Raw genomic sequence first — 19,629 nt, forward strand, 5'->3', positions numbered from 1 at the left:
TTGCCTGATGAAATGGCGTTCTATTAGTTCTATTAGTGCCTGATAAGCGACAAATACCACCTCTTTGCGCGCCAGTGGCTGACACTTGCAAGTCACCCCGAATCTGTCCTGTATGCGTGCCGTTCTTATGATTGTGAACCGTTCGCGTGGCCCCGATCTCCGCAACTTCGCACTTGAACCGGTATAGCGGGGGGCTTTCTCTCAGTAAGCTAGCCTTGAAGCTTTGTGGCCCTGATAACGGCGGGCTAGCCAAGCTTATGCCACTCCATGCGACCTCTGATACGACCGGGGTGGAAGAGGGGATTGGGTGACCTGACCTGTGAGAAGGCCATGTCCCAGTTGTCGCGACGCTCGCTGGTGCAGATGTCCGAGATCGAAGGGGTTGCAGCTACTTCGGGAATGGCCAGAAACGCCAGTGTGTCGCAAAGATATAGATATATATGGAGGAAGCCATGTAAGCTTGGGTAGCAGGAGACGGCCGAGTTTTCCTTCTGACCGCTGCCTATCAACCCTTCCCTTCGTTCTCATCCCTGCGTAGTAATGGCTTCGCCGGCTGAGAAAGTGTCGTCCCAGACGGGAACCAAGACGGCGTCGACTCCCTCCGAAGTGGCCTCCGTCAAGAATGGTGTCGTCCAAGATGCCGGGGTCGGCGTCGTCATGACCCATGACGAATACCATCTGGCCACGCTGGGATACAAACAGGAGTTCATCCGGTGTCTGGGCTTCTTTGAGTCCTGGGCGGCGACCTTCACTTCCATGAATTTCATTTCGGGTATCCCGGTTCTCTTTGGCTGGGTGATGTATACGGGAGGTCCGAAGGCCGCCTTCGCCAACTGGACTATGGTCGGGGGGTTCTCTTGCTGTGTGAGTCTGGTGATGGCTGAACTGGGTGCCGCTCTGCCCACAACGGGGGGCATATACTTTTGGAGCTTCCGTCTGGGAGGAGAGAAGTATGGGCCCTTTCTGAGCTGGATGACCGCCTGGTGGAACTGGGCTGGCTGGGTCACGGTTGTCCCTGGCGTGCAACAAGGCTCGACCAATTTTTTGGTTTCCGCCCTTATGATCAAATATCCGGATGCTGAAGTCTTGGACAAGGGCTGGTTTCTGTGGCTGCTCACCAGCATTGGCATGATCTTCGCCATGATCCCGAACGTGTACAGCCCCAGGCTGCTGCAGTACTATTTTCGATTCGCCGTGGCCATCTTCTTCATCCTCTTCTTCATGTACTGGATCTGGTTCCCCATCAAGGCTGCCGAAAAACACTTCAACTCAAGCTCCGGTGTCTTTGACCTCTTCTATAACGGCATCAATGCTGGGGCAGAGAAAGAGGCGTCAGACGCCTACTGTTGGTAAGTTCTAGCCATCATCATCGCAGCGACGGGGCGTGCACTGACAGGGATCGCCAGGATCATCTCGGTTCTTTTTGGAGCTTGGGTCTTCTATGGATACGACGCGGCGGCCCATCTTAGCGAAGAGTTGAACGACGCGTCAGTTGTCGTTGCCAAGGGTATCTATTTGTCGACATTTTCCGCTTGGCTGCTCTCGATCCCGACACTCATCATCGTGCTGTTCTGTATGCAGGACTTTGACGGCATCATATCCGCCTCATATGCCAACAACTGGGCCGAGTATCTGGTCCAACTGCTCGGCGAGAATGGCGCCGTGGCCATTCTGTCGATGCTCTGGGTCGATTCGACCTGCGCCACGGCCAGCTGTTTCATGTCCGCTCAGCGCGTCACATACGCCATCTCGAGAGACCACGTTCTTCCATTCAGCTCTGTCTTCCGGAAGCTCTCCAAGCGGAAGATGGCCGTCAACGCGGGGCTTCTGGTTTGCGCCATCTCGATCGCCGTTACCACTGCAGTCATCGGTTCAACCGTCGCTTTTTCTGCCATCACAGCGACTGCAACAATTGCCACCAATGTGTCGTATCTGTTTCCCATTGTCGCGAGGCAGACTGTCGGCCGCAAAACATTCGTGCCCGCGAAGTGGAATCTAGGCAAATTCTCTGCACCAATTGCCACGATAGCCACATTATGGATTTTATTCCTGTTTGTGGTTCTGATTCTACCGCAATTATATCCCGTTGACGCCGAAACCCTGAACTATGCGCCAATTTGCATTGGCATCATTTCCATCATCAGTCTTGCGGGGTGGTGGTTCCCCAAATGGGGTGGGCGACATTGGTTTGTAGGTCCTGTCAAGACACTCAGCGACGCCGAGTTCAGAAATATTCGGGTCGAAGGTGGAGAGGCGACCGTCGAGGAAGGAGAGGCCATGGCAAACATGAGGTTTGGACATAGGAAGAGTGTGAGCGAATAAAGTTGCTCTGTAGGATAGTGTTGGGACTTCGTTGCAGGCAGTAATGGAGAGCCACCATTTTCACCGTGCTTGTGGCCTTGATGACATTGAGGGTGCTATGTCATGGGTGGTGCCTCTATGAAGGGCCGAGTGTGTTAGGATAACGATGAGTGAAAGGCCACGGTTGCGGTTGGGCAAGAATGTTCACAACTTCTGCCTGGCGATCTCCCTTCCTGCGGCGCGTAGACAGTTTTCACCGTCAACAAGTACACACCAGCCTTCTCCGCCTACCGTGCCATCTTCAAAGCCGCCGACTGCCGACTCAAAGTTCTCCTTGGCGAACTCGAGGTCCTCGTCCTCATAAGCCCCTGGCTGTAGCCAAACTGCCTTGATGCCTACAGATTTGGCTTCCTGCAGCACCTTCCTAGTGACTGCAGGCGGCGTGACGAAAGACAACGCTGTTTCGGCCGGATGAGGCAGTGCTGAGACCGAAGGAACTGTGCCGTAAGTCTTGGAAGGTAGTGATATTGATGGTCGACCAGGATTGACTGGCGTCACCTGGAGGGAGTGGGTATGATACCATGCCAAAACTAGACAAAACAGCAGAGTCAATACCGTGTGGCATCAAGCCAAAGCAGTCGTTCGATGCCGCGGATCCAGAAAGTACCTACTTCGATATCCGAATTTGGTCTTGTCTTGACTCGCACCCACAACGGCGAAGTATGGAGACGAGAAGAAGCGTTTGGCTGCGGCTTCCATGGTCGATACAAACAGTGCTGAGAATCTTTGGCTGACTCTCTTACTAAAACTTGATTCTGTCAACTGTCGACTTGAAAGGGAAGAGCGCAATGTTGCTGCTATGGAGGTCTACCACCGGCAGACAGCTGCCAGCGGTGGTGCAAGCCAAATGGATCGTAAGAAGCACAGGCTACCAATACGTCAGAGCAGCCATCGTCTGACGCAATTCATGACTACACTTCGCCGTAAAAGATTCTCACGTGTCTTGCAAGGCAGAATCGGTCACGTGATGACATACACCGTCCAAATCTCCAGAAGCTACATACCTTACCTACCTACCAGGTATGCCTTTACTGTATTGCGAGTGTCCAAGAAGCGCTCACTCAATCCCAGTCTCATATGCCTAATTCATCGGTGCAAATTTGCAAACTCACTGCGCCACCTTCAATATGGCTGAATCTATGCATCAAGTGTGGTTGAACTGGCTGTCACATGTGGTATCTCCAAGCTGAAGTCAGCCTCAGGCCGCCTTGCTAACCAGAAACAGCGAGTCCAATTTACTAGCATAGAGTCATCGTGCATTGAAATACTTCTCCGCGTCTGACGAGGGAGAGCGCTCGAGGGCTATCGATTTGTTGGAGTTGTACTCGCCGGGCGTTCGTCAGACAGTGGCACTTCTGAGGGAATCGGTCTCGGATTGAACAGGTGTGCACCTCTGTCGAGCTTCTCAAAATGGCGGCCTCCCTCCATATCGGCGGCCGTTGCGGCTCCAGTGTTCAACAACTCCTTCGAATGACTTTCCCCTTCCGCCGTTGCTATCCAGACGCTGTTTCGCCCATTCTTCTCCCAACTGGAATCTTACCGCGACTCTGGGAGCACAATGGTATTTCCAGCTCTACTACTCCACACTGGGGATCGGCCTGACCTCCCCGCGCGGGTCAGCATTCACGACGAGTCTCACCATGGCACCAAACAGCCATTTCAGACCGCGGACCACACTCAGAGGGCACTCCATTCACAACAGACGTGGGATTCTGCTGAAGCAGATGGCCTGCTGAATCAAGGTGTCCGCAGCAAGAGTCGAACCCTACCATATCCTTATCACCCTGATCATTACAGCGATAATCTGGCTGGCGACCGACCATGCCTATCAGGTAGATCGAACAGCCTGAACTCACTGTCCACACTGCAACGTGAAACAGAAGCAGAAGCAGCAGCAGCACCCCCCAGCCTGTATAAAGGCTCCCCAATCTCTGCAATCAGCCCCCCATGCTTAGTCCCAACGAGGTTTACCCCGATCAAGCAGGAGCAGCACCACTCATGCCCTTCTCGATCACAGTCAAGGGTGGAGATTCTCAACGAGCAACGGAGATACCAGAAGTCTTTGAGAAAGACTCTGAAAAGGGAGCAGAAAGCACAGCAAAAGGCACAGAAAGAGGACGAGCGATTGCGGCGAGCCTTCTTGGCCGCCGAAGTGGCTGCCTCGAGGAGGAAGAATGCTACTCGTCCAGGAGACAGTTTATCTTCACGGAGCAAGAGTATCAGACCAATTGCATCTCAACTAGTGAATGGTCTGGTGGATTGCTTGACTTCAAAACAGCCTCTCGGCAGACCTAGCCGTCGGGTGAGGCAAGCAGAGAATGTTCCGCCCACTTTGGACGATTTTGACAGCAAGCAAGAGATCCATGACTATTTCCATCCGCCTTCTGCTACGTCGGAAATGGACATTGCTGAGCTTCCTGCCGATCTCCCCCAGTACACACCCTTTCAGGACTCAACTCGAACTCAGGATAATGAGCCTACCACTCTTCTGAAAGACGTTGACCCGGCTAAGGAGAAGGAGCGCGGATCGCCCACAACCCAACACGAGGACAGACAGGACAACCCCGGAACTGCTCCAAAGTCCATGAGATGCGACTCCTGCCAGAATCCGATATGTCTCAATGAAATATACTATCACTGCTCGATATGTGAGAGCGGCGATCGCATCTTATGCTCTAATTGTGACCGGGCCGGACGGAGCTGTCGCCATGCCATCACCGAAAAGGTGCGCAGTGTGTCTCGCGCAGTCTCGTCAGAACAGACGATGGACAGAGAGTCAAGTCGCCCAGATACCCAGCAATGTGCGGTAGCCCCGGAGGGCATTTCCATGATGGACTCCCTCGGGGAGACAGAAGCATGTATAGAAAGCTTGCTTCAGCCATCCTTGCTGACAGTCAACTCTCATGTCTGCTCAGATGTTCTGGACCGGAAAAAGTCGAGACATGCATGCCATGAAACTAAAAGCGATGCTATTATCAAGCCCGACCAAGTCAAAGAGACTGAGCTTCGACGGCGTGAACGAGACTTGGTGGACCGAGAAAAGGAGATCGCACTCCGGGAAAGGGACGTCGCCATACGAGAACGACAAGCCTCTTTGGAGGTGCGGGAATCTGCTTCGGCCATCCAACAGCAACTGTTTGCTTTTCAGTTGCAGTCAGCGATGTTGAGACGAACGGAGGAGGCGTCGATGGAGATTGGTTCACAGTTTCAAGGGTTATCCATTGTAAGTGTGCCCTTTGTGCGTCAGCTCAGCTCTACTCGGACGGCTCTTACCCCTTTTTGAGATTCTTGTTGCTGACAATCGCGACTAGAACGAAAGCAACCATCTCAGAAACCACGGCACTAAGCGCAAAGCAGGTGGCGGCCGAAATGCGGGATTTCCAACTGGCACCAGTGTCTCACATCAGCAAAGCCCGCCGAAGCGTTCTCCTAGTGGCTGTCGAGATTCGAGCGAGGAAGACGATGAGGAAGATACAGGCACACCCAAGAAGATCAGACAGACCCTGGAGTCTCGCCGTACCGCGGGACACTTGTTCGCGTGCCCGTTTTCCAAGTTCGACAGGGCCAGATACTCTACACAAAACGAGGACGAAAAGAATTACCGTCGTTGCTCAAGTGGCTACTGGCCAGACATATCTCGCCTCAAGCAGCATCTTTATCGTGTCCATTGGCGCGGCATTCACTGTCCTGACTGTTACGCCGAGTTCAAGGACACAGATCAGTTGCAGGCGCATATGCGCGCTGAGTCCCCCTGTGCTAAGATAGATTGTCCATATCCAGAAAAGTTTGATGAAGCACAAGAAAGTGGGATCCGACAGAAGCGGCCAGGAAAGACAGCGGAGCAGGTCTGGTATATCATCTACGGGATTCTGTTTCCTGGCCACCCGCTGCCAGACAGCCCTTATCCCAACAATGTCGACACTACACCTCTGTCAGCGGTCAGCAGCGCTGCAGCCGAGAATCAAGATCCCATGCATATGCTGGCAGAGGTCTTCGAGTCTCGGTTAGATCAGCACGTTGAAGCTTCAGAGCAAGCCTGGGTCCGGTCGCCCCAGGCCCGCGAATTCATCCGGCAACAATTGAGAGAATCTGTGGCAGACGTGCTGGAGAGGCTGGACCTTGCCAGCAACCTTTCTGTTCAGCCCACGCCATGTTCTGCTCTTGCACCGCACTCCACTCGCGGAAGCTCAATCTCCCTGACGCCAACCTCATCGGTCACTGCCTCACCAACGAACGGCCCTGCCCCAAGAGAAAGCCGAGCGGACATACAGCTCCTACCACCGGGTCCTTGCCAGAGCTTCAGTCGGCCAATTTCGGCCGGAACGAGACACGGTGGTCTTGTGTCGGAGTCGGTTGCGGCGGTTCAGAAGGTTCAACCGCTACCTAATCAAATGTCTGCGAAGGCGGAAGCCAGTACAACCGACATTGCCCACCATGCCGCTGCGAACATGGATCCTGAGAATGATCACTATGATGACCAATGCAACAACTGGAGCCACTGGGACGAACTTGGCCTTGCACTGTCCACCGACTTCAATTTTGATTTTGGTCCAAGCCCACCTTTAGTGCCGGATGAAGTGAGGCCGCTGCAGACTTCATCGATGCAATCTTGGGCCCCGGCACAGGGGTATGTCCCAGTCAAACTTTCCAGTGTCATCGACGTGCCAGATGCACCGGCCGCAACCACCGCGTCCCCCTTGAAGCCAAACCACTCCACAACTTCGTCAATCGACTCTGGATATGGCAGCATGGGGTTGGCTTCCGCCACCTCACTTGGTGGTGAACCCTCTGCCGCAACCAAGCCCAAGAAGACGAGGCCGAGAAGAGAGAAGATGAAGGGAACGGAGGTACAAGCATACAAGGAGGCGAGCCCTGTGCTGGAGGCAGATGTCAACTATGATGCTTTGGGTGTCCCTTTCGACGAGTTTTTGGATGGTATGGGTATGGATGAATTTGGAAATGTCGCTGGCGAGACACTCACGGCGTATCTGGACACCCAGTATACAGCCGCGAGCGATTATGTACTACCCGTTTGACCAAGTCTGGGTAGTATGGATAGTTGGGGCATGGCACCGACTGGATTTCGGCGGTCTGTTCCTCCTATCATGCGAGAAAAAGAAGAAAGGGATGGCATGCCTTGGCTCATCTTCAGTTTTCGCATAGATCCCCTTATAGCTCCAGGGTTAATCTGATATCAATTTTCTCTGGCAGGAGAGGCAGCCAGATTACAGTGATTTTGCTTGGACTAATAGTATCGATCAATGCCACAATAGCTTCCGTCTGACGTCGCTTGCTCCACCGGTTCCACACCCAGATTAGTAAGGCGCAAGCGGGAGTCTGCCGTCAGACGTCACTTTTTCAGGTCACTTTGTTTCACCTGCGATCGAAAACTCCAACTTCAGCGTGTCGGCCACCAGGTTCATCACCACGGCGAGAATAAGCAGTCGATATCATCCCGGGCGGTCAACATGGACACAATGTGGATGAAGACGTGGACTTACTTCGTTGTCGTTTGACCATCGCTCTCCTCCTTCCACCCCGTCAAGTCTGCGTTCGCGTCGGCGTGATGATCCGTTGAGGTGTATTGAAATCCACGAGATTGTTGAGCTGACATCATAGTGAATTTACATCATCGCCGCAATCATGCAGCGCGGCGGTACAAAAATCCCTTATAGAAGGTGAAGGCCCCAATGTATTCTGTTCTCTCGAGCTCCTACTGTATATCTTACTCCAGCGTGACACTCTCCTCGATCCTTCATCCCTACTCGAAACCATGGCCGACTCCGTGATCCAGCTCAAATGCAACTGCAACAACTATCCTTGGGGAAGGACCGGCAGGCAGTCTCTCGCTGCCCGATTGTGCGAGAAGACGAACCCAGAGTTCAAACTCGATGACAGCAAATCGTACGCGGAAATGTGGATGGGCACATACCCTGAACTGCCGTCCTACTCACTGAAGACGGGCGAAGACCTGCAAGAAATCCTGAACAGGAACAAGGACAAACTGATTGGGAAGACGGTTGTCGACAAGTTCGGATCCGACCTACCCTTCCTACCTAAGATCCTCTCTATTGCGAAGGCTCTGCCGCTGCAAATCCACCCGAATAAGGAACTGTCAGAAAAGTTACACAAGGAGGACCCCGAGAAATACACAGACCCCAACCACAAGCCCGAGATCGCGGTCGCACTCGGCAAGTTCGAGGCCTTCATCGGATTCAAGCCACTGCCGGACATTGAACAGTTGATGAAATTGGAGTCGCTGAAACAATTCCTGCCGCAGTCCGGCAGCCAGAAATTCGACAATGAGACGCTGCGAGAAATCTGCCGAGCTATGCTCAAGGCACCAGAGAACACCGTCGCTGCTGCGGTCAAGAGTCTCCGCTCGACGCCTGTAGAGCAGTATGGCAAACAGGCATATATTCTGGATCTGATCCCCCGGTTAGAGGAGCAATATGGACGAAGTGACAACGGCAACCTGATTGCCCTGGTCTGCATGAACTATGTCATCCTGGAAGCCGGATCGGTGGTCTACATTCCGGCAGACGGCATCCACGCCTACCTGTCTGGCGACATCGTCGAATGTATGGCCCGGTCGAACAACGTCATCAACACCGGCTTCTGTCCCAAACCGGACCGCGACTCGGTGGATCTGTTCACCAACACCTTGACCTTCAAGCAGCATGACCCTAATGAGCCCATGCTCAAGCGTGAGGCCACTGCCAAGAGTGGGAATGGCAAGACCATCGAATTCAAACCGCCCATGAGCGAGTTCAACATGCTAGTCACGGAACTGGCGGCGGGAGAGACGGAAACGGTGAAGCCTGTCTTGGGTCCCAGCATCATGATCGCCACGAGTGGTCACGGCAAGATGACGGTGGATGGTCAGGAGTTCCCTCTTGACGAAGGATACATTTATTTCGTCGGGCAGGGCGTGACTCTTGACATCAGTGCCAGCGATGATCTGGCCGTCTACAGGGCATATGCTGAGTGAAGCAATCTTGCTTGACAACAAATTTATTTCTTTGTACTCTTCTACAGGATAATCGTCGGCCATCTTAGGCACCTGAGGTTTATCGCTGTAGATCGATCAAACTCATCCAAGTACAAACAGACGATGAATACTGTTCAAGTAATAAATATCGTCGAGGCAGCCTCAAGTCATTTATATTCTGCCTCATCCATCGTGGTGTATCATCAGCAAGTCAATGCCAGTGCATACGGCACATCGAAGTGGGCAGCCCTCACATTGACAGAGTTCATGCTCGTCGACTTGGCTAGAGAAGGACTCCTGATATATGCGGTGTATCCTGCCGCGATCATGACCCAACAGGCAGAGGCTGTAGCCTATACATACGAATCCCATACACGCTTTTGTGGGGTCGGCATGCTACAGAGTCAAAAGAGTGCGGCGGGAGGGCGCTCGATACTCAACGAAGGAGCTCAGATCGAGAAAGGCGGCGTACAACTCCATATCACAGACTGCAGCAGTAGCATATGGGTAAAGAAAGGGGGTGTATCTTGCAGTTAACGTTCTTTGCCTCGCCTTGGGAATTCCGGAAGCTGCCTGTGGCTTCAAATATACTCGTGGAGGTTATTTTTCCACTGTGTACATGGCACCTTCATGAACCCACCACTCGTGATCAGCACCATTATGAGGAAAATCCCTTGATTTGTCTCGACTTGTTTGTGTAAGCTGGCCGTTCAATGGCTGCCTCAAGTCTTCGTCACGCCTGTGAACTGTGATCCGAACACATCTGGCGTGAACTTCTTCAGGAGTCAGGTCTAGCCACCTGGCAGCTCTTCAGCCGGCAAGCCCAATTGCGAGAGCACCCACGCCGGCCCCTGAGCCATCCATTTCTCCAGTTGCTTTTCATTCCTCAGCCAAACCGAACCCATCATTCCTGCACTGTTGGCCGTCGTGCAATCAACATTCTCTTTCGATCGTGGGATGGTCAGGATCCACTTGGTTGTGATCACCACATTGTGCGGGCATTCCACCTGGTCGTCAGGAATGTTCAGAACACGCCTGCATTTAAGAAGAAGATGTGTATATGCATCGAACAGCTCCGGTCCAGAAACGGCAGAACGTTCAAAGTGGCGGATGAAATACACGAAAGGAATTGACCCCGACACCAAAGGAGGGTCATAGTCGGGAAACAACCGCCAGCCTTGAGCAGTAGGGGGAAGAGCATCAGGATGCGGGAGCACCTGCATGTGCTTGTGGCTCCTGCTGGCTCCAGCATTGACACCGCAATTGAAAATGACATAGAAGCGATCCTGAGTGTTGGTCAGAAACGTCCGTGCTGCTTTGAGATCGACCAGAGACAGAGGCAGATGCTGCCGTTGATACGAATCGACCGTCAGCAGTAGAAGGTGTGGCCGGAAGACAGCGAATTTGTTGACGACAAGAAGATGCGTGTCGTTGATCGTCGTTATCAGCAGATCGGGGTGAGCGTTTGGGATGTCGCTGCCGGACCCGAAGGTCTGCGGCCGCGAGGCTGAGAGTTGGGCAGGGGTCAATTCGGGAGCTCGAATGGCCAGTTCTGCAGCAGGTTTCCCAGCGAGGGACTCTGTGATTTCATATCTGAACTGGTGATAAGATGAGTATACATACGTCTTACCGAGGTCAGGCTGCTGTGGGCAAACAACGAACCTTGAACCCGTGGTCTTCGATCTCGGTCACTCGCGAGGGATGGTAAGTCACCACTCCACTGGCCACGAGGCTGTCGAACCGAGACAGTAGCCGCTCATGATCATGATCAAGATTCAGAGACATCGGTCGATATCAGAAACCACCCACCCCTCTTGGATTTGTATCCAGCAAAGGAACCCCGAACGAGGCGAGTCTCTGGTGACATGGGACAGGTAGGTAGCCAGCCCTTATCAGCCAGCCAGTCTTCACCGCCGCTTCGGCCCCTCCTGGTATTTTGGGCCAAGGGATATCTACGATTCTAAGGTCCCCCCTGTTCCCTCCACGACGGCCACTCATTGGACTCTGGGCTCACTCCTTATCCAGCCCCTCGCGCGCCGGTCCGTTTCGTGAAGCATAGCCCCCCTTGCAAGAAAAAGGGAAGGGGGGACCTTTCGAAGTGTGTGTGGTTACACAACTTGGATTTCATGTATGCGCCAGGCCCGTTGTGATGGAAGCATCGTTCTTCCTGTTGCTCTCCTCCTCCAACACCCAACACTACCAGACTCCAGTCAACCACCAATGATGGTGACTGCTCCGAGCTATCACAAAGCATGGGCTACTTCACAAACGCATCTCTGTCTCTGGAAGTCGCAACAAGTCACACTACCTGCATGAGGCTGACCTTGGGCCCCCGGCCTGCTTGTAGAGGGGTCTAGACCCTGGCATCTACGAGTCCAGCTGGCGTTGAGCCGCAGGCCCCAGAGATATACAGAGTACTCTTTTTAAAGCGGTCTCCTGCAGCCTTTCAAGACAGCAGCACTCTTCTCGATTCTCTTCGGCTCTCCGACTCTTTGACACGCAGCCATGGAGAAATCATGTTCGTTCGCTCCAACGCCAGGGAAGATCTGACTTCCTCATCCGTATAACACAACGTCCCCTGCTTACAGTTGGCACGATGCCTCTGGACAGGGACAAGCTGGCCAGAGCTGAGACCGGCGAGGCTGGGTTTTCTCGTCTGGAAGCCACGCTGGTCACCAACCCCGAGGTTGTTCCTCGACCCAATTCACGACAAATGAACGATGTTAGCCGACATACCGACGCTGCCGATCTTCAATTCCAGAACGAGTTGGAGTTTGACTACTCACTCGACACTAGAGACTATCCGCTTGGCAACCTCCAATCCCTTCAACAAGTCTTTGATGCTGTGCAGTGTCATAAACATCTGGGCAAGCATAAGAACTTCTCGGACCAGACAAAGATCGAATGCCTGGAGGTGACACATGCTGGGGCAGGTGATTTGCTCTCCACCCACGCATGCTTGTTCCCTGGCTAATGGACCAAAGAATGGAAAACACTCGACGACTATGATTTGAAGGATCTCATCAAAGTCAGTCTTAGTCGTCCGCCGGTACTACCCGTTTTCTGAACGTGCACATTAGGAGCCAGGTCAGGCCAGCAATGCGTTTCCATTGCCACTCCTTGCAGACGAGACCAGAAATACCCCCAAAGGCCGCTTGCTCCTGTTGTAGGTTTTATTGGGAACTTGCATTTCTGACCAACATTGAAGGCAGTGCTAACCAGTCCAGCCTTGTGCCGCTGACTCCCACCACGGACACATCGTTCGGCAGCCGCATCCAAATGTCTCAATCCAGCACTCGGGAACTATACGAGACATTGAAGATCCATCCTATCTTCTTGTTGAACATGTTAGGCCGACCGGATTACTGGGCGCCAGTCAATCATTGGGACACTGGCCAAGGCGATAAACTGCAAGCATTTGGTATGAGGCACAGCCAGACCCTTGTACCACTTTGTCCGATGGAAATTGGGTCTCTTCAGCAAACCAAAGCACTAATCCTTGGATACCAGATTTCTCCTGTCAGCATCCACGCTGGAACCTGCAAGTCCAAGGGGCCCCGCTGTCCGTCTACATGCGGCACGACGTGAGCAAGAACGAAACGATCTACATCATCTCGCACAAGCAGAAGGACACGAACGTGCAGGCTCTTCGAAACATCTTGAACGTGGCGTTACGCACCAGCTCCGAGCAACTCCGCGCGACAATCTTCCTCGACGACCCCTTCGACATGCACGTCATCCTGTCGACGCTCTCGTTCGAAACGTCCAAGCATCACGTCAAGCGCTTCCAACGGTTCATGTGGACGCAGATCAACAAGGTCGACGACCAACTGGCCGGTCTGCAGAACCGCGACCGCGCCCAGCTCTCCGAACTCACCAAGCAACTGCAGGTGATCAGCCAGAACGCCGACTCGCACCTGGGCAATGCCGACGTGTGCATCATCACGGCCACCCGCATCTGCCAGGCCCACGCCCGCGTCTACCCGGGCCGGATCGAGCCGTTCCGCCACCAGCACGTCAAAGACTCGATCGACTATGTGATCGAGTCGATGAAGAAACAGAAGATCTGGTTCCTCAACTACAAGAACCGCAAGGACAGCACCATGAGTCTGGTATACAACCTCGTCACGCAGCAGGACGCGGCCAACAACATCGAACTCGCCGCCGACATGAAGAGGGACAGCACCAGCATGAGCGCCATCGCCGCCTTGACCATGGTCTTTCTGCCCGGCACCTTCACCGCCGCCGTCATCGACGCCGGCATCTTCTTCTCGCCCAGCGGCACGCAAGTCATCAAGGTTAATGGCATCTGGTGGTTCTGGCTCGCCATCACCTTGCCGCTCACCTTGATCATAATGGCTTGTTGGTGGCTGTATAAGCGCCGCAAAGACGCCCCGAAGCCTGTGTCACTGCAGGCAGACGGAGAGCGCAGGAAAAGTGGCCCCGGCAGACCGAATACGAGACGTTTTTCCAGTTTTGGCAGTTTCATGTTGCCCAGTCGGTATGGCATGGGAAGACTGACGAGTCAGGGAGGGAAACTGGATTGAGATTTGATATCGGATGCCAGACAAATAGATATAGAGAGATCTGTGACCAGCAGTCTCTCCTCGTTCGAGGGGCCAGAGCTGGGGAGAGCAGAACATGTCTGAACCCTCGGCTGGTAGGGTAGGTATTCCAGAGTCCATCTCAGACCATGCATGTTGGCCATCTCGAGTGGCTCTCCTGTCCGGGATCTCATCTGACAGGAATCTGGAGATTCAGCAAGATGCCAGTAATACCAGTCATTCCTTTCCTTTCCAAGAGACATGTGCATCAAGACATTACAAGAGACATAAGCATAGAGCGGAGATCTCTGACGATATCGAAGCTCATGGAATGATGCAGTTGAAGGGCTCCTCCTCAGCAGGCTGAGAACGCCCTCCCTTCCAAATGAAATCATATATACCATCAATCATAAGAATGTCAACGCGTGTATCCCTCCCGAGTCCCAGGCCATCAATCATCACTGTTCCAAGTCCTCTTCTCAACAACAAATAGTTTGCTTGGTCAATCCCCCTACCGCACACGATACGACATCGTAGCCACATCGGCGTTGAAGCCATGGAGCCCATCGAAGGTATCTATATCTTTCCCTCCCAGTTCTTATGTTCTTACGGGCGGTCTCCTGAACACAACATTCCGGCCATCTTTCCTTCCAAATTTTGTGACTTACGACCCCTTCCGCGGCCCTTGGGGCCTGGACCCCTCCACCACCCGCCGAAACCGAGACCGAGAGTTTTGAATCTGGATTTTTGTCTGCATATCATACGTACAGTAGATGCATTGCATTTTCCAGTGTATGTCGCTCGAGTAGGGAGGGAGAATGGAGTTGAGTTGAGCCCGACACGCCACCCTAAGCCTTCCTAGGGCTCGTAGGGTCTGGTCTCTCGTTCAAGCGTATCTGGTTTCGGGACATATCTTGTTCATATGCTTTCATTTTTTGTGTTTCTCCTACTCGGAACTCTGTATACCTCGAAAAAGTATTGATGAGTGCCAGGACCTGTTTACCTGATCGCCGGGCTGACTGCGTAATAGATATTGCACTGCGGATTGAGTTCAAGTACGTAGTATGCTACTCTTACAGAGTTTTACGGAGTTTCTTTCTTCGGGGGGGTTGGAATGGCAAGTTAGGAGAGAGATGGTGTCAGTCAATCAATCAATCAATCAATATCACCAATAATGTGTGTCATGGAGAAGAGAAATTTACTGGGTGAGCATGTATGTGGATGTGAGTCTCAGTCTCGTTGGAAGAAGTCGAGGATAGGATAGGATTGAGTATCAGGAGGATCTTGAATGCCTCGATATCCATGTCTCTCTGTCTCTATCTCTCTGAGTCTCTGTCCCTCAGCATTCGGGTTTCACTCTGCGAGGAGACGATGGGATATGAGCAGAGCTACTAGTAGACCGACTCTATGTCTCCTCACGTCTCACCAGCGCACTCCAAACAAACTCAATGGGAGTGTTTGACTGGCCCAGTGGCCATCTATTCCTTAGAAACTTCCACTACGGCACCCGAAACCTCGAGCTCCTTGTCTTTTTGGAGATCCAAAGCCTCGACGACGCCGGCTCTCTCCTCGGGCACGACGCCCAAGATAGTCTGTAGCCTGGGGGCGTGGGTATGCCTCTGGCCGTCGAGATCCTCGTCGATCTCTTCGAGCGTGCGGCCCTTTGTTTCGACCCAGGTGACGAGGACGACGACCAACTCGATGACATCCCAGGCGCCGTTGATCATGTACGTCTTCCACGAGATGGCGTCCAAAGCATAAGGAAAGGCGAAGGTGACCATCAAGCCGACGCCGTTGGTCAGGAAACAGTAAATCCCCATACCCATGCTGCGGATACTATAGTTCAGCACCTCGGGCGGGTAGAGCACGGTCATGGGGGTCCAGCCGATACTGTACGCGCCCTGGAACAGGAAGATGGCGGCCACGGTGCCGTAGATGCCGGACTGGTTGGTGGAGTCGCCATAAGCTTTGGTCAGGCCGCCGATCAGGAAGATGAAGATGGTTAACAGGCCGGTGGAGATGGCGGCGAGGGTCTTCCGTCCAACGCGCTCCATCAGCCAGGTCCCGATCAGGGCGACGACCAGACACCAGGCGTTGAGGATGACGTTGATTTCGAGCTGGGTGGTGGAATCGGTCACGCCGGCCTGCGTCAGCATGGAGCCCAGGTAGTACGAGATGATGTTGTTGCCGGACAACATGGCGAAGACGGCGACGGTGGACGACAGGAAGATGCGCTTGCGCGTCGACTTGCTGGCCAGGAACTGCTTGAAGAAGGACGGCTTCTCGTACGACTTCTCGAACGCCAGCGTGTCGGTGATCTCGCGGAACTGCACCTGCACCGTCGGGTCGTCGACGTTGCCGTCGGCGCACGTCTGCGCCAGCACCACGAGCGCCTCGGCGCTGCGGCCCTGCGAGTGCAGCCAACGCGGCGACTCGGGCGTGAACGGCAGGATGATCAGACACATGATACTAAACAAACCCTGCAGCGCCGACGGCAGCCGCCACGCCCAGGTCGAGTCCATCTTGGCCGTGCCGTACGTCACGCCCGCCGCAATCAGCCCGCCCACGTACCAGAAGTCGTAGAAGATCCCTAGACCCCAGGCCCGATAGCGCACGGGGAGTGTCTCGGATACATAGACGGGGCCTGCGATGGACGACGCGCCCGTGCCGAAGCCGATGATGATGCGCGCCGCCACGAACATGCCGATGTTCTGCGACGCCGTCTGGATGATGACGCCGATGATGGTGAAGATGGCCCCGAAGAACAGCGACCACCGCCGCCCGATCCAGTCCGGCACTTTCGCGTACAGGATCCCCGCCAGCATGCTGCCCACCCACACCGTCGCCGTGTTGAGCGACAGCGTCGCCGTCGTCAATGTGAAGTAATCCGTGTATGAGGGTAGGATGTTCAGCCCGTTCATCATCGAGCCGTCGAATCCTAGGGTCTGTGTGAAAGAGAATTGTTAGCCCTTGATATGTCTTTTCATGCCAGAGATGCAACTCAAAAGAGGCCTGGCTGCATCTTTCATCATTCCCTGGGGAGGGAGGGAGTCGTACCGTCGATGTCACACATGATGTGAGAACAAGTAGAGTGCACGCCACGCCCGACCGGCGAGGCACCCACGAGGGGATATCGAACGGCATGATAGTCTTAGACATGATGTCGATGCCTGTGCCAGAATCTCGCTTTCTGTTCTCTGGTCTCTTTTCTCTGGTCAACCCCGAAATCAACCTGGAGAGAGACCAGAGGTGATGGGCCGAGACTTCAAGTCATGAGCGACAGCAGACACAAGCTCATATAGACTCGATCCCCGGCAGGCAGGAGTAGGTTTGGCAGTGCCACTGCAGTATGATAGATAGATAGATAGGGCTGTCCTTCCTGACTTCTTCTCCTCTCCATCCGCACGCGTGTCGTTATCTCCACCTATCCTTTCTCGAGGATTTTTTCCCGGTGATATTAGCGTTCAGCCGGTTGGTTCAATCTGTCCAGTCAAGGCCGATAGAGGATATGCCTAGTTCCCTGGTGTCCGGGAAGGCTTATCTAGCTTATCTCGAGCTCTCAAGGGCGAGAGATGATGGGGTGGCGAGGGCAAGGCTGTGAGATGGGAAATCCACTCAGTTTTTATTCTCGTCGCTAATATCCGTAAGGCGGATGCAGTGCTGACGATCGAGGGCCAAGGCATCCCATTATTCTCAAGGCCGTCTGTGTGAGCAAGTCCGTCCGCTCTGCCCTGGGTGGCCACTGTCCAGGGCTGGGTTCCCTGGGTGGCTGGTGAGCAAGTCCGTCCACGGCAGTCGTTCTATATTAGCAATTCCAGTTGAAAAGGTCAGACGGTGGGTGGCCATGTCCGTTCCGTCCATCTGCCACTCACTATCTCGCCCGGGTCTCGCCCGAGGCGGCGGTGTGACTACCAACCATCCATTCCCCGGGCCAGGTCCCGCCCACATCGTACAAGTCCAAGTCCGACAATTGGAAGCTTGATGGGCGCTCGGCGACCCCAGGACGCCCGTTTCCGCGGTATCGGGTCTGCCATATTTGAAGGTGAGGTACTAGTAGGCTGTCTGTCACCCTGGAAGGAGAAGGGAGACTTAAGATCGGGCGTCCGATATCAGTTATCAATCAAGTCAGAGTCAAGACAGGACTTGCAGAAGATAGAACCAACGCGTCGACCAACGATAACACAAAAGAAAGATGCCTGGAACGTTGCTTAGCTGGCCAGCCTGGCCCGAATTCACGCCTTCCAAGGCCGAGACTGGCGATGACCTGGTCGGGTTCAAGAAGGCCATTGTCGACAAGTACGGCAAAGAGGCCTTGGTCAAGAGCTGGTTGAAGGTCTGTAAAGAACTCGAAGCGGTGACGGACGAGATCGCCGAAAAGGGCACTGGCGCCATCCCCGAGATTCAATTCGACGACTTCTTCGCCTTGACGCCGGAGAAAAAGGATGCCTTGAAGGCAGTCGGATGTTTCGTCGTCCGGAACGTCTTCAGCAAAGAGCAGGCTGACGAATGGTTCGACAACCTGAAGCAATATGTCGCCGCCAACCGATCGTCCATCAAAGGTAAGCAAACCCGAGATAAAAAGAAACATCCTCGACAGAAGGATCACCAACCCCTGAATGACTGCTCAACTGACTTCCACTTCCACTTCCACAGGCTGGCCAGTGGAGACACCGTTCATCCTCAACCTGTATTACTCTCCAACCCAGATGGCGGCCAGGTCGCATCCAAATCAGCTCAAGTTGAGCGAGGAGCTCAACTCCTGGTGGCACGACGACACGGGAGCCACCTCCCCCGAACCGTTGTCTTATGTCGATGGCGTACGGATCCGACCTCCAGGGGTGAATTTCATGGGTCTGGGCCCTCACATCGATGCAGGCAGCCTGTCTCGTTGGGCAGACCCGACCTACCAGTCGGTGTATTCTGCCGTCTTCTCCGGAAACCCCGAGTCGCTGGACGTCTACGATTTGACTCTTCGCAAGAATGCCAACCAGGCCATGTTCCCGGGCTCGGCCCATTCGCGCGTTTTCCGAAGCTTCCAGGGTTGGACGGCATTGACGTCTGCTGGCTTCAGGGAGGGAAGCCTGATGCTGTATCCCAATGTCAAATGGACCATCGCCTACCTCCTGCTACGACCGTTCTTCCAACCTCCCGAGGCGGAAGAAGATGTCATGGACGCCTCGAAATGGTCGTTCGATGCCACCAGCCCCTGGTTCCCAGGGACGTTCAGAGACGACAGCCAGCTGTTGAGCCCGTCTTCACACCCGCATCTCCGGCTGCGAGAATGCATGGTGGGCATTCCAAAGATGGAACCCGGTGACACGGTATGGTGGCACGCCGACATGTGCCATGCAGTCGAGGTAGAGCATATCGGCGACCACGAGGCAAGTGTCGCTTATATCGCTGCCACGCCGAGGACCGAAGAGAACAAGAGATATATCAAGGCCCAGCTGGAGGACTTTCTCAAAGGCATGCCACCCGAGGATTTCCGCAAAGGCCCGGCCGAGAAAACTTTCAAGCTGTTTATCGGCGAGAGCGGGATTTTGAGTGGTGAGGCAGGAAGAAGGGCAATGGGCTTTGACCTCATCGCTTGATAAACCACCAACCACCTCCGCCCCCCCCCCCCCGCAGAACCTAGACAGTAAACATGAATCCTGCGTCTGATATCAGATTTTTTTGTGCAAGAAGGAAATCCTAACTGTAGTTGTGCTCGCTTCAGCAGACGTGTTGGGCTCC

The 19,629-nt window shown here is 54.0% G+C and overlaps 8 protein-coding genes across 8 annotated transcripts; 5 read left to right on the top strand and 3 right to left on the bottom strand.

Moving 5' to 3' along the window:
• Window positions 1-540: 540 nt before the first annotated feature.
• A1O1_02301 (uncharacterized protein) lies at window positions 541-2,322 on the top strand (the record flags this gene model as incomplete). Its single annotated transcript, XM_007723212.1, has 2 exons — window positions 541-1,349; window positions 1,407-2,322. 2 exons carry the CDS (start codon window positions 541-543, stop codon window positions 2,320-2,322), a joined length of 1,725 nt encoding a protein of 574 aa, XP_007721402.1.
• A 183-nt stretch (window positions 2,323-2,505) lies between these two features.
• Window positions 2,506-3,060, bottom strand: A1O1_02302 (uncharacterized protein; the record flags this gene model as incomplete). The annotated part of the gene is made up of 2 exons (XM_007723213.1): window positions 2,506-2,891; window positions 2,973-3,060. The coding sequence occupies 2 exons, from the start codon at window positions 3,058-3,060 to the stop codon at window positions 2,506-2,508; spliced, it is 474 nt and encodes a 157-aa protein (XP_007721403.1).
• Window positions 3,061-3,919: 859 nt separating this feature from the next.
• On the top strand, window positions 3,920-7,397 carry A1O1_02303 (uncharacterized protein; the record flags this gene model as incomplete). Its single annotated transcript, XM_007723214.1, has 2 exons — window positions 3,920-5,584; window positions 5,673-7,397. The coding sequence occupies 2 exons, from the start codon at window positions 3,920-3,922 to the stop codon at window positions 7,395-7,397; spliced, it is 3,390 nt and encodes a 1,129-aa protein (XP_007721404.1).
• Window positions 7,398-8,134: 737 nt separating this feature from the next.
• Window positions 8,135-9,352, top strand: A1O1_02304 (phosphomannose isomerase type I; the record flags this gene model as incomplete). The annotated part of the gene is made up of 1 exon (XM_007723215.1): window positions 8,135-9,352. The coding sequence occupies one exon, from the start codon at window positions 8,135-8,137 to the stop codon at window positions 9,350-9,352; it is 1,218 nt and encodes a 405-aa protein (XP_007721405.1).
• A 791-nt stretch (window positions 9,353-10,143) lies between these two features.
• On the bottom strand, window positions 10,144-11,137 carry A1O1_02305 (uncharacterized protein; the record flags this gene model as incomplete). Its single annotated transcript, XM_007723216.1, has 2 exons — window positions 10,144-10,950; window positions 11,015-11,137. The coding sequence occupies 2 exons, from the start codon at window positions 11,135-11,137 to the stop codon at window positions 10,144-10,146; spliced, it is 930 nt and encodes a 309-aa protein (XP_007721406.1).
• An 811-nt stretch (window positions 11,138-11,948) lies between these two features.
• On the top strand, window positions 11,949-13,899 carry A1O1_02306 (uncharacterized protein; the record flags this gene model as incomplete). Its single annotated transcript, XM_007723217.1, has 5 exons — window positions 11,949-12,285; window positions 12,337-12,380; window positions 12,433-12,518; window positions 12,580-12,773; window positions 12,863-13,899. 5 exons carry the CDS (start codon window positions 11,949-11,951, stop codon window positions 13,897-13,899), a joined length of 1,698 nt encoding a protein of 565 aa, XP_007721407.1.
• A 1,475-nt stretch (window positions 13,900-15,374) lies between these two features.
• Window positions 15,375-16,817, bottom strand: A1O1_02307 (uncharacterized protein; the record flags this gene model as incomplete). Its single annotated transcript, XM_007723218.1, has 1 exon — window positions 15,375-16,817. One exon carries the CDS (start codon window positions 16,815-16,817, stop codon window positions 15,375-15,377), a length of 1,443 nt encoding a protein of 480 aa, XP_007721408.1.
• Window positions 16,818-18,088: 1,271 nt separating this feature from the next.
• Window positions 18,089-19,487, top strand: A1O1_02308 (uncharacterized protein; the record flags this gene model as incomplete). Its single annotated transcript, XM_007723219.1, has 2 exons — window positions 18,089-18,455; window positions 18,550-19,487. The coding sequence occupies 2 exons, from the start codon at window positions 18,089-18,091 to the stop codon at window positions 19,485-19,487; spliced, it is 1,305 nt and encodes a 434-aa protein (XP_007721409.1).
• Window positions 19,488-19,629: the final 142 nt, after the last annotated feature.

Source organism: Capronia coronata, assembly GCF_000585585.1.
Source record: "Capronia coronata CBS 617.96 chromosome Unknown acBCG-supercont1.2, whole genome shotgun sequence".
Classification (NCBI taxonomy): Eukaryota; Fungi; Ascomycota; class Eurotiomycetes; order Chaetothyriales; family Herpotrichiellaceae; genus Capronia; species Capronia coronata.